Genomic DNA, 26,965 nt, shown 5'->3' with positions numbered 1-26,965 from the left:
TCAAGGTAAAATGATGCATGAAACAGATATATCCAATCCTTGGCGGAACATCCCCCCTCGTCTCCAATAGAACATGACCCCAGATTAATCCACCAACCATCCACCATCCCCGCAAACTCAATGCATTGAACTTGCCCGGGTACCGGCATTTGACTTGAAACGTCTGAAACGAGGCTCGGAAGTTGTGGCTCCGGGGGAACCGAATGATCTTCAAGGCTAACCTCGCTGCTACCTCGTATTAATCCGTCTGGAAATTGCTATTCTCCACCAATCGCGTTTAAAGTTTGAACGTTGCATGCAAATCAGATGGCTTTCTAGAAGACAGCAAAGAACTTATAAAGAGCTGGATGACTTGATCAATGATAGCTATTGGATCAGACTACTATCGACTTTGTATCAGTAGACAAGATGAAGTTTCTTGCCACCTTGAATTTTGTTACTGCGGCTTTTGCTGCCAGCCGAACCTCTGCGCCAAGCGGATGCTTGACTGTGCGCAAGTCCCCGTCTAGTGGCCAATACGGTACTATCCAGGCTGCCGTCAACGCCCTCTCCACCAGCGCAAGTGGCTCTCAGTGCATCTTCATCGACCAGGGCACCTACAACGAGCAAGTCCTCGTGCCCAACCGCTCAGCTCAGCTGTCCATCTACGGATACACCGCCGACACCAGCAGCTACAGCGGAAACAAGGTCACCATCACCGCCAAGAAGAGCCAGGCAGATGGTCTTAACAACGACGAGAGCGCCACTCTCCGCGTCAAGTCGCCCAACTTTAAGCTGTACAATGTCAACGTTGCCAACACGTACGGCAAGGGCAGCCAGGCTGTCGCCTTGAGCGCCTACGCTGACAGCGGATACTACGGATGCGCCCTGACCGGATACCAGGACACTCTTCTCAGCAACGAGGGTTATCAACTGTACTCTAAGTGCCTGATTCAGGGTGCCACTGACTTTATCTTTGGCCAGAAGGCTTCGAGCTGGTTTGAGAAGTGCGACCTTCGCGTCGTCAGCGCGTCCATTGGCTACATCACAGGTAAGAAAGAAGCGGAATATAACAAATACTTGCGTACTAACAACTCCAATAGCCAACGGCCGTGACTCTTCTTCTAACCCTTCCTACTACGTCTTCAACAACTGCAACATCGCCGCAGCCTCTGGCAACTCCGTCTCCAACGGCTCGTACTACCTCGGCCGTCCCTGGAGAGAGTATGCCCGCGTCGTCTTCCAGAAGACGAGCATGACCTCTGTAATCAACGCTGCTGGATGGAAGGTGTGGAACACCGGGGACGAGCGCACCAGCAACGTCATCTTCGGAGAGTACAGCAACACTGGTGCTGGAGCTTCGGGCAACCGAGCTTCTTTCTACACTAAGCTTTCTTCGGCAGTGTCTATCTCGACTGTCCTGACGGGCAGCTACGCCTCCAAGGGCTACTATGATGCCTCTTACATGTAAAGAGTATCTGATGCAGAAGAGGCCTCGCACTGTGGGCGAGGCAGTTGGCAAAAGGGAGACGCGACGCTGATTCGCAGCTGACTTCACAAGTACATATTCATGGCGCGATTTCGCCAGAAATACGAATATTCTTTTCCATGTCAAGGTTCTCTGTGATGAATAGTATGCATTTACTGGCCCCATATTATGCCTTATCAGCTAGCATTGCGTGATCTTGGATCCGGCCTCTGCGGAGCCGACTTTTCAGGGTCTCATCCACTCGATAAGATGGCGTTAACACTGGGCAATTGCCGTGCTTTATTCTGCATGCATCCTATTGAATCGACACCGAAAATCTCGTTTCAACCGTTCTTTAAACCCCAGCGATCCCTTAGATCTTGATTGCCATCAATGTCCCTCCACAGCGCCAATTCCGAGACATCACCGACAGTGAACTCGCATCAAGATGGGGCCAGCAAACCCAGCGCGCTAGCATGCACCGAATGTCGCCGAAAGCACGTCAAATGCGATGCCGGATCTCCTCAATGCATGCGCTGCCAGACCCAGGGACTGCGATGTCGCTATGAGCCATCGCGACGAGGTCTGAAGCGACGAAAGCTTCACCATTTTGCTTCACGCTCTCCAGGAGACTTGTCAACGGCGGAAGCGTCAACGGATTCAACTCTGAGAGCCGGTCGGCGAGAGCCTGAGCAAATTGTTTGGGATTCCGCCAATCCTCACAGTGCCCTCACGGACTTTCAGCCGTCCGTTGATGGAAACGAGTATTCATGGAGTGAGCCAAGTCTAGGAGAATGTCTTCTACAAAGCGTGCAGACCGCTGGTGATGAGGCCGAGCCGGTAGAGGACGACACACTTCTCATCAATCTCTTTTACACGAACTTCTTTCGAGCACATCCCTTCCTGGTGCCTCGAGCGCTCTACACATCACAGAATTACCCTCCATACATGAAGTTGGCCATTCATCTCATCGGCTGCCATTATTCCGGAACGATATGCAGCGAGACGATGCAAGGCATGGCAGACGATGCACTCAAGAAGGCATGGGACCGAGGAGAGCGCAACTTTGTGCTGGTCCAGGCTCTTCTGCTCTTTTCCATGATCCTTCATGCGCGCTGCGTATACGACAGATCCCGCTCAAGCCTCTCTGAAGCTATTTCTCTCGCCCTGGACCTCAATATGCACCGCAAATCATTTAGTGTCGCCAACTCGGTTGGGTCTCCTGTTGTTGAAGAAAGCATTAGGAGAACTTGGTGGGAGCTCTACATCACAGACGGCTTCATAGCCGCGCTCGACCACAAACCCAACTTTCGATGCAATTCGGTCAAATCAGACATGCCTCTTCCGTGTGAGGAATTTCTCTACTCAGGGGAACCGCTGTTATTCGAACCTTCGACGCTTGAACAGTTCGAGTCAAGGATATATACCAACGACGACCTCCCCTTTTCGTCATTTGCGTATCGCATAGAGGCTGCCCAGCTCTTCGCTCGCGCGCTGTCGATAGCCTCGACGCATGAAGTCCACCGTGACCAGATCCAAAATGTCGACAATCTCTTGGCTGCCTGGCCGCATCACCTGGGCGTCGGCAAAACAGAGCCTGTGGATTCTACAGGGGGGGTAGATCATACGCTCCTCCAAGCACACGCTCTCGTCGAGTACACCACCATGTACCTCCACTTTCCCCGAAGTGATCTTGTAGGTGTCATCGCAGCGGCCTCGGGAATAAAGTTCAGCCTTGATCTATTACCGACCTACTCAAGGTCGATGCATGGCATGAAAGCAGTCGAGGCTGCCAAGCGCTTCATCGACCTGGTTGGTCTGGAATCATCAGCCCTCAAACACAGTCCCTTGATGCTCAACGGATTGCTTCTCAGCTGCACCATTCAACTATCCGCTTCTTCACTACGCCCGTCTCGATATTCCGACCAATTCCACAGTCGTCTGTGTCTGAGCCTTGGCATACTGAAAACCCTGTACCCAGTTTGGGCACTGGCTCGAGAGGTTTCGGATGGCATCAGGTCAATGGCTAACCAGACCTTGCCTAGGGGGAAAGATATTGCATCAGATTCAGCCTTGTCTCTCGTTGATAGTGGGATCAATGTGAGCTCTTTGGCAGAGGTGGACATGGCTTTCTCATGGATGGATTTTCCACCACAGCTGCCGGCGATGTCGGAGCAAGACGAGCAGAACCCTGGTAGTTAGTAAGCGGAAACAATAAGAGAGAACACGCCGATTATATTGCCAATTACCCACTCAGTCGACGATCATGTATTGCGAGAAACTTAGTGAACAATGGCATTGTCCTACCCACTTCACAGCATGCTTTCGGCATCCGCGGACATCTTTTATACCGGATGCTCTGGGATAAATTCTCATGGCCATTTTCTTTGAGTTTACCAGGTATAATAGTGAATACGAGCGTGACGAATCCTCCCGAGTTACCCGGTGGTTTGGAACTGAAGTCCAAGATAGTTTTAGGCATGAACTCTAAACACCGTCACGGGCCACAACACCAACCCACAAATCCGAATGAATGGAAATTAAGGGATTATTGCAGGGTTCTTTTGTCTTCATATGGACACAGCCAGGATTTTCTACACCGATAGTGACGTGCGGAATGTTGACAGCGGGAACTTTTCTTGTCGCCAAGAATTGACGGATAACGTGCCAGGGAAGACATCGGTGCTGGTTGTGCATAGGTAGAAACGACTATATATGCAACAACCTGCTCGGCAACGCCAAGTCTTGTGAAACTAAACAGTTTTCAACCATTGGTCACTCGTCTTTCAATATCCATACATCTGTGCACACGATGAGACTTCAGCTTCTCTGCAACGTGCTCTTACTGTGTAGCACTCTTGTCAATGCCCTAGACCTTGTCACGGCGAGGGCCAAGGGCATCATTCCGAGACGCCTACAGTCTCACGACAAGACTCGACAGCACCCTCGAGATGTACAGCACACAGTGAGCTACAACTGGAACGGGGGTGAAGTCGCCGGACCCCGCTTTGCCTCGGTAACGGCGGAGGTTATCATCCCAAACATCACATTCCCCTATGGCTACAACTCCACCGCATACTACAGCTCGTCCGTCTGGGTCGGTATCGGCGGCGATCAAAACAGGTGCGATGACCCTGCAAGGGTCTACGATGGAGGGATCATCCAGGGAGGCTACTACTACCTATACGATAAAGAAGGTGATTTTGGTGTCTTTGCTTTCTATGAATGGTGGCCCAACCCGCCCATCTTTTTGGATGACACCCAGGGTATCTTGACTGATATCGGGGATCATGTGCGCATGACGGTGACACAAAAGGACAACACTACGGGCACCTTTACTTGGGAGAATTTCACCCAAAACAAGAAGTGAGAAATCCCCGCATAGTGCTCTTCCTCTGAAGCTGACCTTGCTTCCAGATTCGAAATCGACCTGACTGCACCGGCCAATGGCACTCTCTGCACCAACCACGCCGAATGGATCATTGAGAGCTTCATGACACCTCAAGATCCCGACTCTTACTTTCCCGATTTTGGAGAGTTGACGTTTCACAAAGTCAAGGCGGTTTCGGAACAGGGCGAGAAGGCATCGCTGTCTGATGGTATCATCATCGCTGCTGAACCGAAGCTAGACAGTGGCAGTGATAGGGTTTTGACGAGTTGTGAGATGGTGGATTCGGAGACTACCACATGCAAGTGGCTTGGATATAAGGGCATATTTGACTAGAGAGGTACACATTTGTGGTGTCATGTAAGACAGTCATATTCTTATTTGAACCACCTTCGGCATCTCCGTAGTCACCGAACCCCAGCCATCACAAAAACATTTTGCATCTAGAATCAAGTCAGAAGCAAGCTAGTCTAGAAAGGATTCAGGTCCCCGACACCACAGCTATAAAGCAACGCAAGACGCCGTCTCCAGGCATCAGACAGAAACTCATCATTCAGAAGCAGGATTGCACCATCGCCCTTTCCTGGGAACCCTTACTAGCACAAGGTACAGTATTCCTATCCGCTTATCTTCCTTAAAAACCATTCGCCTCCGGCACCTCGATCCGAGCTGTACCCACTCCGGAGCCGCATGGCGGAGCCGCGTCCGAACCACCCACATCGCATCAACGGCCTTTGCCACAGTGAATACAATTTTTAGTTTGATCAGAAGGGGATCACGTCGAAACATACCAAAAATTCCCTTTGGATGGCTTTATGTTAAAGTGGTGTAGATATTTGTGGGAGAAAACGCCTATTAATATGGTCATTGGCAGAGTCAGCGGAGCGAGCAATCGTATTATAAGCCGACCCAACACTTCATATCACCAGGGCACTAGTAGTAGGCCCAGAAGAAGATCTAGAATCCCTCTTAGAAGGTCGCTCACAATTAGAGTTTCTTAACAGCCGACCGTCAGTCGATAGTTCGACCACGTGTGAAGCGAAACCGCTAACCAACAAGTTCACATCGGGCAACACCATGGCCCAGAAGAAGAACGCACGGATAGCTCGATCATTCCACTAGAGAAGATATACCCACTAACCCAAAGTAGTTCATGGTCGCCGGCGAATCGGTGACAACTTTTCCTCACGTATCCTCTTTCGTACAGAAGACGCCGACAACACCTCACCGAGCACGTCAGAGTCTTAATTGAAGAGATCCGTATTTAAGACAAAGCAAAGACGCGCCAAGATGGATCTCCAGTTCGATGCAACAGCAGGACAGATTCTCCACCAGAAAGCAACGCCCTGAACATTCCTGCACGATGAGCGATGAGAAGCACCCCATCCCAGCTGTGGATGCCAGCTCCAGCAGTTCGCTGCATGACGGGAATGTCATTTCCAATAAGGCTGCTGATGAGACTTTGGAGCTCATTGAGCAGTATGGGAGTGATGTTGGTGAACTGACGCCAGAGGGGGAGAAGAAGTTGAAGCGCAAGCTCTACATCCACGTCTTGCTCCTCGTCACATTCATTGACTTCATGCTCTATGTAAGTACATCTCGAATATCTAGAGCGAGCCTGAACTCGGTTACTGACAATGCATGAAACAGGTGGACAAGTCAACCCTGGGTCAGGCTACTCTCCTGGGTCTCTTTGAAGATACCGGCCTCAACAATGCTGAGTATAACAATTTGAACTCGCTTTTCTACACCGGTGAGATAGAAATACCAAATCCTGTATCGCGTTGGCGATAGATTCTAACCATGTGCAAGGCTATATCCTCGGTCAGGTCCCTGGTCAGCTCCTTATCCAAAAGCTACGACTCCGCACCTACATCTCCGGCACAATCTTCTGCTGGGCCGTGGTCGTCCTCTTGCATTGTGTCGCCAAGAGCTATGGAGCCCTCATCCCTCTTCGCTTCTTCCTCGGATTTGTCGAGTCTTCGGTAATCCCAGCTCTCGAGATCACAATGGCAATGTTCTTCACACCCCAGGAGCTTCTACACGTCCAGCCGTTGTTCTACATCTCGTGCATCGGCTCGCCCATGTTCACTGGATTGGTCTCTTATGGCTTGCTCTTCAGCAAGGTCAGCACTAGCCCCTGGAAGTTCTTCATGATCATCACAGGTGGCATTTCCCTAGTCCTCTCCGTCATCACATGGTTCGCGTACCCGAACAACCCCGCGACAGCCTGGTTCCTGAGCACTGAGCAAAAGGTTCATGCCATTCGTCGAGTCCACGACTCTACTAGAAGCTCTATCGAACAGAAAACCTTCAAGAAGTACCAATTCTACGAAGCCTTGAAGGACCCTGTCTCTTGGTTGTTTGCCGGCTCCGGCTTTACTCTGATGCTGGCGAACAACCTCCCCTATCAACAGAGTCTGCTCTTCCTCGACCTTGGAGTTTCTCCCCTGGGATCTACTTTGGTCTGGGTTGCATCTGGTGGTTTCGCCATTCTTGCTTGTATCACGGCGTCACTCCTCATCCGATTCTTCCCCAACTACAGCGCCTGTTGGGCAGCACTTTGGTGCATTCCTTGTATCGCAAGCAGTATTGGCATGGTGACGATTCCTTGGCACAAGACGATCGCGCTCTTGGCTTGTTTGATCCTGCCGCCGAATTGTTTCGCGCAGACCTGGATCATCTCCCTCGGTTGGCTCTCCTCCAGCTGTGCCGGTCACACCAAGCGTCTCACTCGCAACGCCATGTTCATGGTTCTCTACGGCATCTCCAACATTATTTCGCCACAGCTCTGGAAGACTGGAGGATACCGATACTACGGTGCCTGGGCCACACAGATTGTCGCCAGTTTCACGCTGACACCTATTCTGTTGCTCGCTATTCGATTCATCTTGGTTAAGCGGAACAAGGAGCGCCGACAGTGGATTGCGGAACAGGCTGCCCTTGGCAACCATGGCGAGGGCTATGTTGAGCAGGTGGTGGGTGATGAGACGGTCAAGGTCAAGGTTGACGTTTCAATGCTTGATCTGACTGATCTGGAGAACAAGTTCTTTATTTACCCTCTTTAAACTTGTTAGAGTGAGTAATTGGGCTAAACCTAGTCAATATCGCTATAATATTATAGGATCTGGTAGTTAATCGCAAGGAATTTCCCACCTCGATCAAGTGTGATATCTCGTGAGTCCTGTAGATGAACTAATGATAGATAGAGGGCTGTAATATGACACGAAGCCTTCAATGCAGTCTATGCTGAAGGCTTTTATTACCCTTGTACCAAGCACTCAATGCGGTCGCGACAACATCTACTGAGTAGCCCCTGTCATGTGGCCGACGGTCCGAAGTCGGGCCTCAACGCGTTCAACGCCGAGTGGCGAGGGGCGGTTAAGTAGGTAATTAACATGTCATCCGAGATTTATCAGATCTCTGATTAAACTCAACCCCAGTTATATCTTTCCTGTGTCCATCCAGATTATCAGTCCTCTTGCGTAACAGCAGTGTGGGGGATCACGTCGGGCCAACCCTCGGCGGCCGGCGGCCACTTGTCCAACGACATGATTACCAACACCGGCTTTAAGTCCCCAATTAAACCCAGAAAACCCGTTAGATCATGCGAGCAAATCTTGGCAAGGATTCTCGGCAGAGAAGGTGTTCACGCGAGATGAAATCTTAGCCTCCGCCCTTGGTTGACATCCCCATAGACCCACTTCCGCCCAACTTGTACATCCGCCTTAGCACGACAAGTATGAAGACTAGCGAGCTCAAGCCTTGTTCAGCAAGGGCGGAAGACTCGAGGGGGTGGAAAAGTACAGTTCATGCGCTCTTGGGGCTTTTGTGCTCAATAGAATGTTTCCCCAGGCTGGGCTGCAGCCACAAAAGCCTCCAAGCCTTTCTCGAAGACAGCTAGAACGCGCATCATCTTGGCATCTCACAGACCTCACGGCAACGAAAATAAGAAACCATGGGGTCATTGCGGGGTCCCGTCATATTCTCTGGGGTACAAAGGGGAGAACAGGGACTCAGAAAGCAATTCATTATATAACAGTTATTCAACTCTTGTCATCGCGGCTCCACCAATCTTCGCCCTAACACGACATGAGGGTTCGAGAATCGGATGGTGACTTGACTCATCAGATCAGATAAAATGGCTTCGTGCGTCTGCCTTTTTGGAAAGCGTGAGGTAGCAGTCCCAGTAGTTTGGTGAAGAGGGCCTTTCTTTGCTTCTTTGGAATCTTGGCCTGTTTCTTGCTTTTCTTCATCCACAACCGCCATCATGGATATCCAAACCAAGACAGAGGCTCACGACTCGGCGCAGTCGTCCAAGTCGGTCGACTTCGAAGCTGCCGATGATACTCAGCTGGAGAGAGGACTCCATGGCCGACATCTCCAATTCATCGCCATCGGTGCCGCTGTAGGAACAGGCCTATTCATCGGAACGGGAAACGCTCTTGCAACAGCCGGACCTGTTTCTCTGCTCATCGCCTTCATTTTCGTGGGCAGTCTACTCTTCTCAGTCATGGTTGCTCTTGGAGAAATGGCCGCCTACATCCCCGTCGCAGGCGCTTTCACAACCTATGCCACACGCTTCCTCGATCCCACATTTGGTTTCGCCATGGGCTGGGTTTATTGGTTCAGCTGGACAATCACATTCGCCCTTGAGTTGACCGCTGCTGGCCTTATCATTCAATACTGGGACAAGAGTCTAAACATCGGTATCTGGATTGCTGTGTTTTGGGTTCTCTTCACTATCGCCAACTTCCTCCCAGTGCGGTGGTTTGGAGAGTTTGAGATGTGGTTCTCTAGCATCAAGGTCATCACTATCATTGGCTTCATTATCTTTTCCATCTGCGTCAACGCAGGTGTTGGTCAACAAGGTTACCTAGGCTTCAAGTACTGGGGCACGCCCGGTGCGTTTGCTGAACATCTTGCAGAGGGCGCGACTGGCAGGTTCATCGGCTTCTGGTCCGTCATGATCACCGCCGGGTTCAGTTATCAAGGCTCGGAACTTGTCGCCATCGGAGCTGGAGAAACCAAGGATCCCCAAAAGACGATTCCTTCAGCTATGCGTTGGACCTTCTGGGGTGTCTTCTCCTTCTTCATCTCGACCGTCTTCTTCCTCGGCCTCAATATCCCATACACAAATGAGGGTCTTCTCAGCGACTCCCAAGACGCTTCAGCTTCTCCCCTCGTTATCGTCGCCCAACTTGCCGGAGTCCCGGTCCTCCCATCCATCCTCAACGCGGTGCTCCTCACCGCTGTTTTGACTGCCGCCAACTCGGATGTCTACTCGAGCAGCCGTATTCTTATCTCTTTGGCTGACTCTGGCCATGCCCCAGCTTTCTTGAAGAAGACGAACCGCTTCGGAACGCCATACTACGCAGTCGGATTCTGTGCCATTTTCGGATTCCTGTCATTCCTCAACCTATCTAATGATGGCACAGTTGTCTTCAACTGGTTCCTCAGCATCACATCGGTTGCAGGATTCATCGCCTGGGCCATCATCAACGTGTGCCACATCCGTTTCATGAAGGCTCTATCTTTCTACCAAATCCCTCGCTCAAGCCTACCATATGTGGCGCCCTTCCAGCCCTACCTATCTTGGTACGGCCTGATATTCACTGTCCTCATCATTATCACAAGTGGCTTCGAGGTGTTTATTGAGTGGGACACCAGCAAGTTCTTCACGAATTACATCAGCTTGATCTTGTTCGTGGTTCTTGTTGCGGGACACAAACTCCTTTTCAGGACAAAGATGGTCCCAATTCAGGAGATGGATATCGTCACAGGGAGTGCGTAGAGGCGCAGTGTGACTAAGAAAAAGCTGTTCTAATTAATTACACATAATCATAATAAAATTTCTTGTAACGTCCATCCGAGTCCAATACTTTAATACATTATCTCGTGCTTGTCCTTCTAGATTCGACTGAGGCATCAGGGCCAAGACGTCGTTCTGGGGAGCACGTATCCATGCTTTATGCATCCTCCGATCTCGCTCTGCTAGTTGTGCATGTTTTATCCAGGCTTGCACTTATCGATAAGATGCACTGATAAAAAAACTCCCCAATTAAAAAGGTCAACACCAAAGCTAATTGGCTTAATATCCTTATCAGCATCGAGCTACGTCACGTGCTGCCCATCCTGCCATCCAACTCCATTCTCATTCACCTTTGTGCACCTTGCTCCCTCGTGACGCATCAACGATTGTAAATCTGCCGACCTTAGTGTTCTTTAGCTCAGGGTCTCTTATCAGCAACTCTAAGTCCCTCTTGACATGTATTTGTGATGGAGTGAACGGTCAAAATCCTGACACGTCAGACTTGCATCATTGCCTGCCACAGCCATCAGTGGCTGGCCTTGGCTGACTCTCAAAATACAGCCTTTCGAGGGCCAAGCACGGGGAGCCGGGCCGATCTACAGGCCCCTCAGGTACAACCTCAACGCTGAGGAAACGATAAATCAATTTTGATCTCGGCTATGGAACTCTTCACTCTGAGCCCTGAAACGTCAAGGGATACTCTTCTCGCAAAAAAATGCATAAAGCGGGACAAGGTCGATCATGCCAATTTCCACTCCCTTACACAGCGCCAGCCCCAGCGAGCTATTTCCTAACCTAAAGCTGCTCCTTCTGCTCTGCACCCTGCACAGCAACGAGCCAGGAGGCTCTCTCAGGGGCGTACAGCTCGACATCAATCTTCCCAGTGAAATTGGTCGGATCCGTCAGTGTTCCCGCCTGGACTATTTTCACTCCTTTAAACTGGGGCGCCGAAGCCTCCTTCCACACGGTCGTCCCGCACTCGGGGCAGAAGAATAGGGTGATAATCATGCCGGTCTCGTGCTCAGTAGAGAACGACTTGGGCTTGCCACTATTCAGGGTGAACTTTTCCTCTGGGACAATAAAATTGGTAGTGTTTGTCCCTCCTGAGACCTTGCGGCAGGTGACACAGTAGCAGAGAGCCTTGCCAGAGGTTAGATAGCGATAGAGTCATAAGTTGAGGCGGCGTTACCTTCATAGCTGGTTCATCCGTGTATGAGTACGTGCATGCCCCGCAGAGGCAGCTACCAGTGGTGACAGGGGCCATTACTCTAAAGACAGCGAAGTTGCTAGGAGATCGTCAGAGGTTGTCGTGACAATAATTTTGATCAGTCGGGCAGAACCAAGAGGTAAAAATCTGTGTGCTTGCCCGGTTATAAAGTCGGCAAGAGTCCTTGGCACACCTTTTACAAAACAAGGTTGGTCCAGAGTTGGGTCTTGTGACCGCACTCCGAAAATTAACGGAACAAGGACAGATTCAAGCGTATGCGCCCTCACGATGATGTATTATTTAGAGCATGTGGCTAAACAATGGAACAATTCAACGACGGTGAATGCTTCAGCTTGGGAGCCTTGATCTCCAGCCAAGAAATGATAGAAGCTGCAAGGTGGTTGAAATACGCTTGGTAAGCAATGTCTAATCTCTTGAACTGTCCCAAGGGAACATCAACAGAGTGACGATGCCTGTCTGCTATTTCATTCAAGAAGCTATCCAGTCTGAGATTTCTTGCCCTCTATATGCATATATCAGAGCCAAAGCCATAGTGCCCACCGTCACGGGCACAGCAGCCGTCCAATAGATTGTCTGATTGTGTTCCATGTCCCTTATGTCCATTGTGTTCATACCCATGAAGCTCGAGACAAAAGATCTATATGGGTTAGTAACCGTCAAAATGGATCCCTTGTTTATGTCGGGAAACTTACAGTGGCAAGAAAAAGAGCGTGACGATGGTAAACACTCGGATGTCTTTTCCATGGTTCTTGGAACGACCACGGCCATATCAATCTCATGAAGTTGTTGACGACTACCCATTGGCAATTCCCCATCACTAGCAGCGCGTCTATCTCTTCCTATACGGCGCTGATGTCGAGAAATAGCCGCTTCTGTGGCTGCCGGTTGGCCTGGATGTGCAGCTTAGCCACATGGTTCTGGTAGGTTTCGACAACCTCCATCTCCCCGTCGCGCCGGTTGACTTTGTCATCTTTCATGTTCTTGGCTATCTTGAGCGGTCGACTTTGAAGATTGAGCATGAGAGCCAAGACGAGGAACGCGGCGCCAACCGCCTCGGCACCTAAGCCCTCGGCCGTTGAAGTGGTGTTGGTGAGCACAATGATGTCACTCTTGATACCTTCCGCGAGAAACTTGGCGTCCCTCGATGCCCAAGACGCTCGACGCTCAACATCGGTGATTTCCTTAGTGATAAGATATGACTGTCGAATGGTGCCTTTACCGGCGGTGGCGAGCGAGAGCCTGTTCAACAGCGAGAGATGACTTCCCCAGAGGATATATAAGGAGGCCAATTCCCCAAATAAGGCGCGCAATTTCTGGGAATGAGGGGGCGTTTTCTCCATCTTGTCTGTCTTGAACGCCCTTGCCGCCAGCAACTGTAATTCTTCAACGGTAGAGTTTAGGTCGACCAAATCGTGAATGAATTTATTCACTGCCCCCTCGATGCGGTCGACACTGGCGGCATCCTGACCTCCATGGGTAGTCGGACGTAGCCACACAAACGACGGGTCATCGAAAGGCCTTGGACCCTCTCTGCCACATGTGACTCGCCGGGAATGGTGTGAATGAAGATGTTGAAGGGCTTCAGCAGCAGATCCGTATACCATTTCCGATCGGCAGTTGAGGCAGTCAGCCCATGTCTCTTGTGTGGGCCTGAGAGCCGTAGCCTTCTCAGAAAGCGAGGACAAGGCATCAAAGTCCCGAATCATGTAGGTCTTGCGCGGGATACTCGCGTAGGCCCATGATATTTGCTAGAACACATCACCAATTAGTACCCCTCTAATTTGTGTCCTGGATTCAAAACTCACCCGGCAGATGACATCCACCGATCCCCAAAACCGCATAAGGACCGGGTGATCAAGGGATCTACCTCCGTCAAGGATAAATGAGGCAAGGATCTTCTGGGAGGCTTCCACGACTTTTTGCTTGAGTTCCTGGCAACGCTGGGTGGCCTCGTGGTCTGGGATCTGTTTCGATTCTTCCTTTTCCGGATCTGACTTGCTTGAGAAGGCTCGCTTCATCCTGGACCTAGTCGTGTTGAGCTGTCCGATAAGTCATCACTATTCTGAGAAGCCATCGATGCTTTCTCAACGGTGGGTGACAGATAATTAGACAATCCAGCCGCTTTTTTTTTCAGACCTTGCATCACTAGAGGTTGAACTGGACCCAATCTGCGGTTCGCTTGTAACTTCTATCTTTGGCCCATTGGAGTGAGGAATAGGGGAGCTCGGTTTTGGCGTCTCCTCTCCTTTAGCAAGGGGACTTTGCTCCGAACTTGTCGGTGTTGGGGAGTGGAGTTCATGTCGACGGAGAAGATCATGAAATATGCACTGGAAAGATTCCAAGTACAACGGTCCGTTGCTGCTGTAGAGTGTCTTCTCGACATGATCGAGAGCCTTGAACAAATACCTATCGCCCATTTCTGGCGTTTGCCCGTTTGTCTTACCCTCAGGGAGCCAGCTAAGAAACGGGATCCAGTGAATGTGCTCGGATTCGGCAGTGGAATTTGGAGTCGTGGAAGCGGCGGGAAGAATTCCAAGTTACTGAACAACTACGGCAGGCTGAGTTTAAGGCGGCGGAAGCAGAACGGCGTCTTATGTTTGAGAGAGCAAAGCTGGAACTAGAATATAAGTACGAAACGAAATAAGATGAGTTGGTATTTATATCTTTATCTGATTTAGTATCAGCGCCTCTGCCTCGTATGCCTCGCGGCTGAGAAGTCAAGCATCTACTCTTAATGATATTGTCAATCTCGGGTTCGAGGGGGTTAACTTTGTAGTGAAAAAATGCCTTTGTTGAGCCTCACTGCGAACCACCATCCTGGCGAACCACCGAGGGAGCGATTTGTTTGCCTAAGTACCATTTTGATGAAGATATTTCTAGAAGGTATAATAATCGCCTTGAAGGGGTTTAATTTATAGCGAAATCGAAATTTTATATTAAGAAATAATATAGCTACTCCTGCTTTTTTTTTTTTTAGGTATCTCTATCTCCATGCTATTAGAGTAATTATATTATGAGCCATAACTTAATAGAGGCCTTCTTAAGGCTCTGGCTTATAATGAGATAGTTATAGTTCTTATAAGGCTTAATGCCTATGTTATTTATCTTAGTAGTTGCTACTGTTTATTTCTTCTTAATTGCTTCTCTCTACAGAACAGACTTAGCATCACGTACACCATGCGACTGCGTGGGGAAAAAGGGCCTTGTGGCTTTCTAGCGGACATGACAACTACGATGATGATCAAGGCTCAGACATCTTCAGTATGTCCAATCTTCGCAGATTCGCAGAACGGCACACGCCCACGGGGGCCAACACCGCAGGTCACTGCCTCACTGTTGTCTCGGGTTTTCTGGTTCTCATTCGTCCGCAGCCGCATTCTGCCACGTTTGTGGCTGATGGCCTCTTTTGGAGGCGTCAATGCCAATGAGAGTGGCCCTAAGTATCACGAGAGTTCTTCTGACACACCCGTCGGGTGCATCTGGGTACGTGTAACTAAGATTATTTACGCAGTGATAGACTAACTCACTGTACCTGTATTAAATAGTGCGTGAGCACGATCATGGCTGGTATACAGCATTGGGTCGGAAGGAACCTGCAGGTGTCGGTCTCTCTACCTCGAATCTACTGTTCCACCGAGAATGGGAGGCAGAGTATATGGATGATGGTTGCGGCTCACTTGAATTATAGGCTGTTGTAAGGAGTATTCGCTGTTTTTGTTGTGATTGAAGAGTAACAATCCTTATCTGTTATCCATGTACAATACTGAGTACCTAGCTATGAGTCTTCTATTGCGGGCAGCAGAAATACTAAAAGAAAAACAATGCATCTATACGCTGCACTTATCCGGATGGATCCCACTGTGACCACGATATGAATGCATTAATGGTGACTAATGTTCACAACCAAGGAGAAAAAAGGGCGCCTCCAAGAAAGACATGAATTGCCATGTGTGATACAACATAAAGCTTAGATAAAGGGAGTGTGTCGTTGGCGGGTGCTGGGTTGGTGTGTGGTCAGGAATGCAGAACCTACCCTGGACGGGGAGTCGGGGAGTGAGTTGTGTGGTGTGGAATTTTGTGAGGAATTTATTGCTTGGCTTTTCCGGTTTCGTAAAAAGCTTGCACTTTCAGCTTTGCGAATTGCCTAACTGACCATAGAAGATGTACATAGTATAATACGGCTGCAAAAACATTGCTAGATAGCATGTGCTATCGAGGAAATTCACTGTCACTGCCAAGGTGTGAGGTCATCTCCATGGATCCCCTGATAAGGCCGTTATCCTCGTGGCTGAGCTCCACCCTTCATCTGTGCCTGGATCGCCTTGGAATGCGGAATGTGGGCGCTTCCGATTCTCGGTTAAGCTTTGACTACCTACGTCATAATTATTTCTTGACATATCACTTTCCGGAGTCCCTCGGCAATGATGATAAAGGAGCAATTCCTTCACATCTTCGGCATCTCATCCCGTTATGCACACTAACAGAACCTCGTATCGACGCTGCTAATTGTGGACCGCGTCAGCCAGCAGCGACTCCCAGAGCCCGGTTGATTGGTTGGAAATGCCTCACACGAGACCGCCAATGAGCAAAGCCCAACCCAGCCCCCCCTGAAGCCGAAGCTACCGACGCGGGTGCGCGCTGCGCTGGCTGATTAAGCGTTTCCGATATCATTCCTTTTCCCTGTCTCAGACCGAGCATCCCTGATGCTTATTCTTCGAGCCTCAACTTGTCATCGCAAGTGCTGACCAGGCGGGTTTCGAGATGGCAGGGCAATCGGCAGCCCAGGCGCTGCTACTCAGGTGCCTCTTCTTCTTGATGGTCTTGTCCGTCCGAGCCGAGACTGTAAAGCCGGATCTCCGATGTCCGGATTATGTGGCTAACTACGGTACGTCACTTGCTGACCGCGTCGTGTTCGACTCGTGCGACAAATCGTTTACTAACGAGCGACCTGCTCTAGCGCCTCTTGTCTGGCTGCATTCTGAGGATCCGTACATGCCCAGCGACTTGCTCGCCCATCTTCAGCACACGACACCAACGGTGCAAGGGCATGCAATTAACGGTATTCCTTCAATTGATCTCGGCAACTTGGGGACTCTCAACGAGTTTGGAGATGAAGATGTTGCCTTGGTATCCAAAGATGATCCCTTTTCTTATCCCAAATGGATTCTCGGCGAGGCACCAGACGATGCTGGCAGGATACACAATGCCACACCTTGCGCCGTCATTCTCGTAGAGAAGAACGAGGTTGACCTGGATGCGTTCTACTTTTACTTTTATTCCTACAACGAGGGTCCCAACATCACACAAGTTCTGGAGCCTCTGAATCGTCTTGTTACAAGCGAAAAGGCCTCCGCAGGGATGCATTTCGGCAACCACGTTGGAGACTGGTAAGTCGCATTTGAATCACTGAGTAGAGCTTGACTGACCTTCTCAAGGGAGCATAACATGGTCCGCTTCCGAGACGGCAAACCTGTTGGCATTTATTACAGCCAGCATGTCGATGGCGAAGGCTACGACTGGAATGACGCAGCAGTTTCCAAAGCTGGTGACAGAGTACGTTCATTCACAAACATGTCAACTCATGACCCACCTGCTAACAATTCTAGCCCATCGTGTACAGTGCCCGAGGGTCTCACGCCAACTACGCCATGCCTGGGTATGATAATTCCTTTATCGCAACTCCGAGTGCATACTGACATGTGTTTCAGCGCACCCGTACATAATGCGGCTTTGATTGACTACTGCGACGAGGGTAAAAGATGGGATCCCGTCTTGTCGGCCTATTTTTACAAACTCGACACCGACACCTTCACTCTGATCCCCCTCACCCCCCCCAAGCAACAACCTCCGAGATCTTCCTCCAATCACACGTCATGGTTTGAGTACAAAGGACACTGGGGTGATTTCCAGTTTCCTCAATCCGATCCTCGCCAAGAAACCATCCCCCGCTTCGGAGTTCACCGCTTCGAGACGGGGCCGAACGGACCCCGATTCAAGCACCTGTTGCGAAAAGGTCTTGTCCGAGATCAAGCGCGGCGATTAAGCTGGACGGAGTGGGCTGTGGGTATATACATGTATTGGTATCCTTGCTGTATAAGAGGATGGAGGAAATGGATTTCTGTGGGTGTGATTATCACTGCTTTCGCCGCCGTTGTGGTAGGCATCATACTTGGCGTTAGGAGGCTGAGGAAACCGAAAACGGTCTACACAAAACTACAGGCGGAGGATATACAGATGGATGAGTGGAGGAGAGATGAGGAGGCCTTGCTGTCATCATCCGAGGACGAGGATGACCGTCATCGCCGGTAGAATGACTGAAATTTTTCTATTCTAGCACAAACTCTTGTGATGAGATAAACGAAATTTATAGACATCTTATGATCCTTGAGTCCATCCACCCTCTGTCTCAAAGATAGGGCCGACAGCTTTGCCCACCTTGAGGAGGTGACGATCTCTGAAACGAGGTGCGACAAGCGAAACCCCGACCGGCATGTTATTCGGACCCCGAAAACCCGGAATGTTGATGACTGGGGAGTGCAACGCCTGCTATTGTTAGCTATGTTCTGTGGAGTTCCAACTGACTTACCGTCCAAGTTGAAGCAAGAATTGGACTTCCAGTGTTATCTAGTCCCTCAGGTGCTTCGCCTAACACACTCGGCGCTAGAACCGCATCGTAACGACTCGCGATGGCGTCAAACTTGGGACGTAGGGCTGAGAGACCGTCGTACGCTTCGAGCTGATCCTTATGAGTAATCTTTTGGTTATTCTCAACCCAGCCGATCAAATGGTCGTGCAAATCTTGCTTGGCAGAGAGGTACTCGGGGAGGAAAGTGGTGCCACCTTCAGTCTGGCCGAGTTTGCCGTGCCATTCAACAACACGATCAAACTCGGAACCGAGACTGATTTCCTCAACCTGAGCTCCATGGGCCTTGAGCAACTCCACGGCCTTCTCCATAGCGTTTATGATTCCCTGGCCGGCGAGACTCCACTGTATCGTTCTACAGACAGCGATGCGAGAGCCTTCAATATCGGTGAACGCACTTTCCTCGTCATCATGGACGGCAAAGAGATCCATCAAGGCTTCGACGTCATCAACGCTGCGAGTGAAGAAGCCGATGGTGTCGAATGTGAGGGCACTAAACTTCTGTCCCTCTCGTGTGATAGCGTTCCATGTCGGCTTGAAACCGTATGTCCCATTGAAGGAGGCTGGACGGACGATAGATCCCATAGTCTGACTCCCAAGTGCGACAGGTACCTGGAAGTCTGCCACAGCTGCGCCGGATCCGGAAGAGGAGCCGCCTGGGGTGCGCGTAGTACTATGGGCATTTCGAGTCTTGGGGCCGGCGAACACAGCAGCGAATTCAGTCGTTGTGGTCTTGCCTGGCTATTATCAGCAACATGATGCCTGGAGGCTCGACTGAAACTTACCAAATATGAGGCACCCAGCATTTCGAAGAATAGTGACGGACCCTGCATCTACTGCGACAAGATGATCTTTATAGATAGGTGAACCATGCGCGGTTGGCATATCTGCTGGCATTAGTACATAGCTCTCGTCGTACCGGGCTTGTAATTCACCAACCTTTGGTATAGATGATGTCCTTGACTGCAACTGGCATGCCATGAAGTGGTCCTCGTTTCTCGAAGGGTACTTGATCTAGTTGCTTGGCTTGTTCCAGAACGGTGGCTGGATCGAGATATGCCCAGGCTCTAACATCGTCGTCGCGCTGCCTGATTCGTTGCAATAGAGAGGATGCATACTGCTCAATCGTGAGGTCCTTGGCCCTGATCTTTCCAAGAGCCTGGGTAGCCGTTAGGCGCCAGAGTTGAATCGTCATGTCGTATTTCTTGTCCGACTGTTCCCTTTGTGACCTCGATGCCTAAACTGCGTGTTACCGCTTCCCCGCTTGGTGTTTCTAACGGCCTTCGGGCGACTCCACCGAGAGGGGTTATCGCTTGTCTTTTGCCGATCTCAAATTCGCCAAACATACACGGCAGTTTGCTTTCTTGGCGTCTGTTACGTAAAAGCTATTCTTTGGGCTCCAGAGTAGCGAAAATGACTTGCATACCCCAGATCGAAAGATAATTACTGTGGGGAAGCAACATGGGGCTTCGACCTTCTTTCTAGGATGATATTCTCAAGAACAGGCATGCTCGCCAACGGAAGAAGGCTGGCTCGTTGTCCAGCAGCAAATTTTAGAAAGAACAAGGATGGCGTGTGAGACTGGCTCTGTCGTGTTTTTCTCCCAAATTTTAGCGAATTCTTTTAACCCACAAGGTATTGTATCTCACAAGAAACTAGGTATAGATATTATTTGCTTATCGCTACCTTTAAGAGCCCCCAATCGTGCGTGATATCGCCAAGGTGTCTCGACGGGAGTCGACGCACATGTCTTGTAAACCCCGAAGACAAGGCGTTTTTGTACACCAATCGGTTTACCCCTTTGGTTATAGTAGACGTCATCACATTGTAACGCTGTTCCAGATTTGTCACGAGGAGCTTGAAAAGAGGGGTTGGTGATGAGTGTAGACAACTTCATTCATCAACTCAGAATTCTTTCCGGTTTGTTTACAGACTACTGTCAACATGTCTCGTCCGCATGCCATCTACCCCAGCCTTCGTGACAAGATTGTGGTTGTCACGGGTGGTGCAGAAGGGATCGGCGCTGCTACCGTTGAACTCTTTGCTCTCCAAGGCTGCCAGGTCATCTTTCTCGACATCGCTGGGGAGTCGGCAGGAGAGACCATCGACCGTGTTGTTTCCCACGCCAAAGATTCTAGTGGAGTTGCGATCAAGACACCCGTCTTTTACTTCTGCGACGTCGCTGACCTGGGGAAACTACAAGCCACCGCTACTGATATACTGAAGCATCACGGTACAGTACATGTTCTTGTCAACAATGCAGCAGGCGCAGGCAACAAGTGCAGGCTCCGGACAGAACAAGTGACGCCCGAAGCGTGGGATATCAACATCAACGGTAACCTCCGACACATCTTCTTCCTGAGCCAGGCCTTCATCCCAGCGATGAAGAAGGCCGGAGGAGGTAGCATTATCAACCTGGGATCCATCAGCTGGCGGATTCCCGCCGCTGGAGTCTCAGTCTACGGGGCTTGCAAAGCGGCAATCATGGGCCTCACGCGGACACAGAGCAAGGAGTTCGGGCAGTTCAACATTCGGATTAATAGCGTCATGCCTGGCGCCATCGCGACAAAGAGACAGAGGGAAGAGGTTCTGACTCCCGAATACAGGGCGGAGGTCATGCGGGGACAGAGCTTGCAGAGAGATTTGGAGCCGGAAGAGGTGGCCAAGGTCATTGTTTTTCTTGGGAGTGATGAGGCGAGTGCGGTGACGGGAAGCTCGTATGTTGTTGATGGAGGTTGGTGCAGCGATCCTTGATTTTGTGTGTTGGATAGTTCTCATGTTGGCTTCGTGGACTACTGGAATAAGGATCTTGGAGACGACGATGGCGCATGTTATTATACAGTCGATTCCAAAGATGTCTTCTCATTTGTGCCTTAATGAACAGTATGCTGTTTCCCTTGGGATCTGTACCTGAGAAGGTGTCGTGGCATGCCATCTAAGAATGAGACTTGGTCTATTTTTCGGACTATAACTGCCCTTCACGAGAAACAAAAGAAGTAAGAAAATAACTCTTTGGCCGAAACTCCAATATCCGCCGGAGAAATCTTTATAGCTTAGCCTTGGGCCTCTGCGATGGCACAGCCAACGGGTCATACACAGCCGACGACAAGTTGTCAGCCGGAACACCCCCCGCGTGCGACGACAAGGCCCGACAGTCCACAAGGCTTGGGTTGAGATCTTCAACCTTTGCGCATCCAATCAACCTCATATTCATCTCCATCTCGTCCTTGAGTAGCTGCATAGCCCTCTCCACGCCTTCCTGGCCATAAGAGCTCATGGCGTACAGGAACGGCCGACCGATACCCACGCCCTTTGCACCGAGACACAAGGCCTTGATGATGTCGGTGCTTCGTCGGATACCTCCGTCGATGAAAACCTCCATTTTCGAGTCAAGCCCCTGCTCACGCAGAACCGGCATTGTCTCAGCCAGAACTTCAATAGCTGATGGCGCAGTGTCCAACTGTCGACCACCATGGTTGGAAAGAACAATGCCCTGAACACCCATCTCAGCAGCCTTGACGGCATCTTCAACTCGTTGCACACCCTTGAGAACAATGGGCATCGAAGTAACGCTTTGAAACCAAGGAATATCTTTCCACGAGAGAGCTGGATCGATAAAGCTCGAAATAGCCCTGGCAGCACCTTGACTGTTGTCGGTTTCGTGCCCACTTTGAACATCACTGCCGGGATCGGTGAATTTGCTTCGCATATCCTTTTCTCGTCTGCCCAGCTGCGGAGCATCCACCGTGATAAAGAGGCCTTTGCACCCTCTCTTTTCTGCGTGTTGGATGATTTTCCTCGTGATTTCCCGATCCTTGTTCACGTAAAGTTGTAGCCACTGAACCTGATCTCCTTGCTGCGCATCGAGGATTTCATCTAGTGAACAAGACGCAAGCGTGGGAATCATCTGAATTACGTCGTGTTTATGAGCCGCTCGGGTCAAGATGACTTCGCCTTCAGGGTGACCGAGTTTGCCAAGGGCTGTGGCAGTGACATAGAAAGGAATAGAGCATTTCGTTCCCAACATTGTCGTCGAAAAGTCGACGTGTTCTACATCGACGAGAACCCGGGGGCGGAACCAGACGCGATGGAAAGCACTGTGGTTCTCTCGCATTGTCTAGGAATAGAAGTCAGCAATAGCTCATGGTCGAGAAGTAGTTTGGAAAAGCCAAATAAGGTGGGAGCATCTCACAATCTCGTCATCAGCACCACTGGAGTAATAACCCCAGGCCGTCTTCTTCATAACCCGTCGCGCCACTGCTTCAAAGTCGAGTAGATTGTAGCATTGCGAAAGGAGTGGCTTTTGGGCGAGACATTCCAATCGTTCAGCCTCATCTGGGTCTTCCTCCTTCTCTTCTTCCTCCACTGTTGACATGTCAACGGGACCTAGATGTTTGGACTTGTCGAGATATTTCTCGAGTGTGTCGGGAGGATGAACAGGGTCAAATTCGTCGGTTGCGTCTTTGCCCTGGAGCGCAAGGTTAGTAATGCCTTTGACTGAGAAAATGAATATCGTACGGCATATCGGAGGATAATCTTGGAACCTCCGGGGTGGTCTAAGAAATGTCAGAAAACATGATTTTCGTTATCTACCTCGATGATGCCTACCAGGGAGAAAGTCTGTTACGTCATACGCCTTGCCGTGGACAATGACCCAGCACGACTTGGCGCTGTTGTGCTCAGCGACTTCAGCTCCTTTGAGTGCCATGTTGATGGATTGAAGAGAACACGGGCTGGTTTTCGTCTGAGATCTTGCTGGTCAATCAATATGATGGTGTAGAAGTGCAAATAAACATCTAGCCAGGTCCGCCAACTCAAAGACAAACTCAAACAAGGACATCCCAAGCTTAAATGTCCGACCAGCAGCTTCCGTTGTCCCGGACTAAGATCGTCCCCATGGGGCCCTAATCTGGGGAAACACATGGAGTGGATAACGTCTGTTCAATGACTGGCTGTTTCTGCCCGGTCAATGCCCCGAGTAGTTCGGCGTCGATCAATCTCCGCCAGTATCCGGCGTCCTCGGTTGAACCATTATGTCATTCTTGACTAGGGATCCAGAGAGATTGGTCTTGATTACGGCTATGAGGCTTGCCATTGGTTCGGCGTATGCCCCGAAATCTCGGCCTGTTTCGCCGAAGGAGGGTCCCCGCCTCCATCCGCCATGCCCCGTTCTACCCGTCACCGCTTCCGGTCATGGTTCCTCGACCATGCATGCCATTGTCAACGAATCAAGAGAACTAATTTCCCCCTGATTGTGTCTGAAATCATTGGCAGTAAAGCCCAAGGAGCGATTCTAGGATTTGGAGCTCGATTGCAGCCTTTTAAGTGCACTCCCCCGAGCCGTATCTCATACCCGAAGAAAAACCTCGGTCAACTTCCGCCGAAGACCATTTTCAACATGCCAGCCTTCTCGGTAAGGCCCTCACCAGATCTGATATGGAATCCACTTGCAACTAATGCATCCTAGAGACTCGTCCGGTTTCTTGCCAAAGACGACCGAATCTACTACGGTGATGCCATCCTTCCCGATGGCGAGGCCAACATCGCCAAAGCGAAAAAGGCGCATGTCATCACCGGCGATGTCTTTGGGGATCACAACGTTACCGAGAAGATTGTCGACATTCGACTTCTTCTTGCCCCGCTAGCGCCAGAGGATGTCGGTACTGTGAGATGCCTTGGCTTGAACTACACGCAGCATGCCATTGAGGTGAGATACACACGAGGCTCACATACAAGGCGCTGTATCTAATGAACATTATCCAGACCAAGATGCCCATTCCCAAATTTCCTGTCCTTTTTGTAAGTGGCGCCGATACCAAGAAGTTGGTGATCTGAAAACTGATACTCCAACCAGTACAAACCCAAGTCATCGCTCTCAGGACCATCCGACCCTATCCCCATTCCCGCCAGAGCACAGACCGGCCAGTCACTGGACTACGAATGCGAGCTCGTCATCGTCATTGGCAAGCAGGCTCTTGACGTTTCGGAAGACGATGCGTTGGATTATGTCCTGGGATATGCTGTTGGCAACGATGTATCTCATCGCGATTGGCAAATCAAGTTCGGTGGAGGTCAATGGTCTCTGGGTAAGGGCTTCGATGGATGGGCGCCTTACGGGCCAGGTATCGTGACCAAGGACGTCATCAAAGACGGCCAGAACCTGAACATCTGGACCAAGCTCAATGGAGAGACTGTGCAGAACAGCTCGACTAAAGACCAGATATTTGGCATCAAGAAGGTCATCTCGTTCTTGAGCCAGGGCACCACTTTGGAACCCGGCGACCTCATCTTTACCGGAACGTGAGTTTCCCCTCTTCTTGAACAAGATTGGATAGTAACTGATGACACGTTTTGGTTGCAGTCCGGAAGGAGTTGGAATGGGAAGGAATCCTCCCCTCTGGCTCAAGGATGGAGATGTTGTTGAGGTTGGCCTCGAAGGAGTTGGGTCAATCATTAACACGGTTGAATTCGGGAGCCCTAATGCGAAGATCTAGTGAAGTATTTATGTCATGTATTTGAGGTGGAAACTTTTGTTCGCAGAATGTCAATAAGCAGTTCACTTGCTCTTTTTATCCATGTCTGGAATTGACACCCGACGGTGTCGGGAGATCTACTTTGACAGCAACCCATGCACCCATGGCATTGTCACTAAGCTTCCGTGACCCAATATGGAGGAGTAAAGGAGAGAAGCAAAATTTTCAAGCAATTGGGGATTTAGGTGTAGAAATTGCATGTCTGTGAAATGGGTTGGAATCACCATCCACGCCAGATAGATCGAAGGAATTCCGATGCCTGGCGAAGAGAAGCTCGTCGGTCCGAATGCTCACGGTACTGATACGTCATCTCATTGATTATCGGCTTCTAAAATCCGAGCATGTGCCAAGCTGCGCCTCGCTAGTGTCCGTAGTTGATTGAATGATCGACAGCGGCTATGCTTGGACCAGTCGGTGATTGCCCAACGCCGTCAAGGCCCATAGGAAACAATGGGGATACGTGGTTTATTAAAATCCATCATGTTTCAAGCTGCACACTATAAGTTAAATATGGAGCGATGTTATGGAAGGATTCAAGGCAACAGCATTTCAACGCTTAGTACTATTGTTTTGTCTAGATTGTGTTAAGCACGACTGGCCATACTATCGGGAAAGCTAGATTTCTTAAGCCAATCTCCTGTCCCTTGGGGTTACTCGGATCATTAAGGTAAAGTAATGTTATCAGATGCGTTTGATCGTTCTTATGTACAAAGTGACGAGTGACCTCCTGTGTTGTATCTGTTGGGGAAGTTATGAAGGCGCTAATATGACTCCCCTTCAATCTCTTAATGACGTGCATGAGACCTCCTGTTTCCGATGTCACGCCGTTTACCGCGCTCCCAGTCCTTCGATCCACTATATCCCATCGTACCATCCATGCATCTTTGTAGATCAACTCTTCTCGAAACAAGCTTGGGCCAGGCCGCGGCTGAGCATCTGCAGCCCTGCAAGGCTTGATATGTCCGAAGCTCCAGATGCTTCCGATTCCACAAAGAATGAAAGGCCAGTATCTCCAATGAGAACCGTATAAAGAAGGTGTAGATGGGAGGCTTGAAAGGGGAAAAAGTTATAAAGAGCCGGAATGCTGGCCACGAAAAGTCAGCGGATTGTACATCTATCAACACACATCTCAACAGTCAGTCTCATATTCCCACCTTATTCTCAGCTCGGAGTACTCTTTGGACCACTCTACTACCACTCAAAATGCAAGCCTTCTCATCTGTTCTCCTTTTCCTCGGTCTCGCCATTGCTGCCCCTGCCCAAGAAGCAGCTGAGGCCCCAAAGATCAACAAGCGCTTCAACGGCGGATGGTGTGGCGTTCACGTCCATACCTTCGACGGAGAGAACGCTAAGGGCTCCCACGAGATGAACGTCTGGGTCTACGACGGCAAGCAACAATTGATTTGGTCTAAGGAGAGCATCTGGGGCGATGGACAGCTCATGGCTGAGAGTGAAGGCCTCCCTCTGGTCCTGAACATCAACACTCATGGATCTGGTGATGATGTTGTAAGTCCCTCCCTGAATTAATGAAAGCCGAGAACATTCCCTTTGAATGGCTTGCTGATCTCAAATTTACTAGGCTACTTTCACATATGGTGACGATGCTTGGGGAAGCGGAAAGTGGGATTCCAACAATGGCCGATGCTCGGTTGGCAAGCAAGACAGCCCCAGCCTGACCTCCAGCACCGTCACTGTTGACCTTGACTGTGGATTCTCTTGCTGAGCGACGGATTGTGATACCGTAACCATAATAGACTATGACTGTTTTGGAGACCTATCGACGTAAAAGTGCTGTGAGGAGCTGCTCTGGGATTTACCTGACTAGGTACCGAGTCAAAAGGGTGCGGGAGATGCCGGACATATGAAGATTAAGGGGGAAGGGAGTTGCGCTTAGGGCTAAAACAGCTGGGTTGT

At 50.2% G+C, this 26,965-nt stretch overlaps 12 protein-coding genes across 12 annotated transcripts; 8 read left to right on the top strand and 4 right to left on the bottom strand.

The window, feature by feature from the left end:
• Window positions 1-408: 408 nt before the first annotated feature.
• On the top strand, window positions 409-1,450 carry LRP88_01950 (family 8 carbohydrate esterase; the record flags this gene model as incomplete). The annotated part of the gene is made up of 2 exons (XM_083238621.1): window positions 409-1,030; window positions 1,083-1,450. 2 exons carry the CDS (start codon window positions 409-411, stop codon window positions 1,448-1,450), a joined length of 990 nt encoding a protein of 329 aa, XP_083105729.1.
• Window positions 1,451-4,259: 2,809 nt separating this feature from the next.
• Window positions 4,260-5,171, top strand: LRP88_01949 (concanavalin A-like lectin/glucanase domain-containing protein; the record flags this gene model as incomplete). The annotated part of the gene is made up of 2 exons (XM_083238620.1): window positions 4,260-4,813; window positions 4,865-5,171. The coding sequence occupies 2 exons, from the start codon at window positions 4,260-4,262 to the stop codon at window positions 5,169-5,171; spliced, it is 861 nt and encodes a 286-aa protein (XP_083105728.1).
• Window positions 5,172-6,198: 1,027 nt separating this feature from the next.
• LRP88_01948 (major facilitator superfamily domain-containing protein) lies at window positions 6,199-7,903 on the top strand (the record flags this gene model as incomplete). The annotated part of the gene is made up of 3 exons (XM_083238619.1): window positions 6,199-6,423; window positions 6,486-6,588; window positions 6,648-7,903. 3 exons carry the CDS (start codon window positions 6,199-6,201, stop codon window positions 7,901-7,903), a joined length of 1,584 nt encoding a protein of 527 aa, XP_083105727.1.
• A 1,202-nt stretch (window positions 7,904-9,105) lies between these two features.
• On the top strand, window positions 9,106-10,629 carry LRP88_01947 (uncharacterized protein; the record flags this gene model as incomplete). The annotated part of the gene is made up of 1 exon (XM_083238618.1): window positions 9,106-10,629. The coding sequence occupies one exon, from the start codon at window positions 9,106-9,108 to the stop codon at window positions 10,627-10,629; it is 1,524 nt and encodes a 507-aa protein (XP_083105726.1).
• An 813-nt stretch (window positions 10,630-11,442) lies between these two features.
• Window positions 11,443-11,842, bottom strand: LRP88_01946 (GFA family protein; the record flags this gene model as incomplete). Its single annotated transcript, XM_083238617.1, has 2 exons — window positions 11,443-11,787; window positions 11,837-11,842. The coding sequence occupies 2 exons, from the start codon at window positions 11,840-11,842 to the stop codon at window positions 11,443-11,445; spliced, it is 351 nt and encodes a 116-aa protein (XP_083105725.1).
• Window positions 11,843-12,714: 872 nt separating this feature from the next.
• LRP88_01945 (uncharacterized protein) lies at window positions 12,715-13,893 on the bottom strand (the record flags this gene model as incomplete). Its single annotated transcript, XM_083238616.1, has 2 exons — window positions 12,715-13,623; window positions 13,681-13,893. The coding sequence occupies 2 exons, from the start codon at window positions 13,891-13,893 to the stop codon at window positions 12,715-12,717; spliced, it is 1,122 nt and encodes a 373-aa protein (XP_083105724.1).
• Window positions 13,894-16,690: 2,797 nt separating this feature from the next.
• LRP88_01944 (uncharacterized protein) lies at window positions 16,691-18,184 on the top strand (the record flags this gene model as incomplete). Its single annotated transcript, XM_083238615.1, has 5 exons — window positions 16,691-17,262; window positions 17,311-17,428; window positions 17,482-17,531; window positions 17,584-17,935; window positions 18,095-18,184. 5 exons carry the CDS (start codon window positions 16,691-16,693, stop codon window positions 18,182-18,184), a joined length of 1,182 nt encoding a protein of 393 aa, XP_083105723.1.
• Window positions 18,185-18,368: 184 nt separating this feature from the next.
• LRP88_01943 (amidase) lies at window positions 18,369-19,713 on the bottom strand (the record flags this gene model as incomplete). The annotated part of the gene is made up of 4 exons (XM_083238614.1): window positions 18,369-18,418; window positions 18,488-19,255; window positions 19,304-19,405; window positions 19,458-19,713. 4 exons carry the CDS (start codon window positions 19,711-19,713, stop codon window positions 18,369-18,371), a joined length of 1,176 nt encoding a protein of 391 aa, XP_083105722.1.
• Window positions 19,714-20,462: 749 nt separating this feature from the next.
• On the top strand, window positions 20,463-21,272 carry LRP88_01942 (SDR family NAD(P)-dependent oxidoreductase; the record flags this gene model as incomplete). The annotated part of the gene is made up of 1 exon (XM_083238613.1): window positions 20,463-21,272. The coding sequence occupies one exon, from the start codon at window positions 20,463-20,465 to the stop codon at window positions 21,270-21,272; it is 810 nt and encodes a 269-aa protein (XP_083105721.1).
• Window positions 21,273-21,564: 292 nt separating this feature from the next.
• LRP88_01941 (FMN-dependent alpha-hydroxy acid dehydrogenase) lies at window positions 21,565-23,226 on the bottom strand (the record flags this gene model as incomplete). The annotated part of the gene is made up of 4 exons (XM_083238612.1): window positions 21,565-22,635; window positions 22,711-22,986; window positions 23,037-23,074; window positions 23,127-23,226. The coding sequence occupies 4 exons, from the start codon at window positions 23,224-23,226 to the stop codon at window positions 21,565-21,567; spliced, it is 1,485 nt and encodes a 494-aa protein (XP_083105720.1).
• Window positions 23,227-23,916: 690 nt separating this feature from the next.
• On the top strand, window positions 23,917-25,012 carry LRP88_01940 (fumarylacetoacetate hydrolase family protein; the record flags this gene model as incomplete). The annotated part of the gene is made up of 5 exons (XM_083238611.1): window positions 23,917-23,931; window positions 23,986-24,225; window positions 24,282-24,317; window positions 24,373-24,818; window positions 24,880-25,012. The coding sequence occupies 5 exons, from the start codon at window positions 23,917-23,919 to the stop codon at window positions 25,010-25,012; spliced, it is 870 nt and encodes a 289-aa protein (XP_083105719.1).
• Window positions 25,013-26,254: 1,242 nt separating this feature from the next.
• Window positions 26,255-26,774, top strand: LRP88_01939 (uncharacterized protein; the record flags this gene model as incomplete). The annotated part of the gene is made up of 2 exons (XM_083238610.1): window positions 26,255-26,554; window positions 26,631-26,774. The coding sequence occupies 2 exons, from the start codon at window positions 26,255-26,257 to the stop codon at window positions 26,772-26,774; spliced, it is 444 nt and encodes a 147-aa protein (XP_083105718.1).
• Window positions 26,775-26,965: the final 191 nt, after the last annotated feature.

The sequence above is a fragment of the Fusarium phalaenopsidis genome (genome assembly GCF_050370095.1).
Source record: "Fusarium phalaenopsidis strain FUZ10S chromosome Unknown contig_32282, whole genome shotgun sequence".
NCBI classification, from domain to species: domain Eukaryota; kingdom Fungi; phylum Ascomycota; class Sordariomycetes; order Hypocreales; family Nectriaceae; genus Fusarium; species Fusarium phalaenopsidis.
This window is presented reverse-complemented; position numbering and strand designations above follow the sequence as displayed.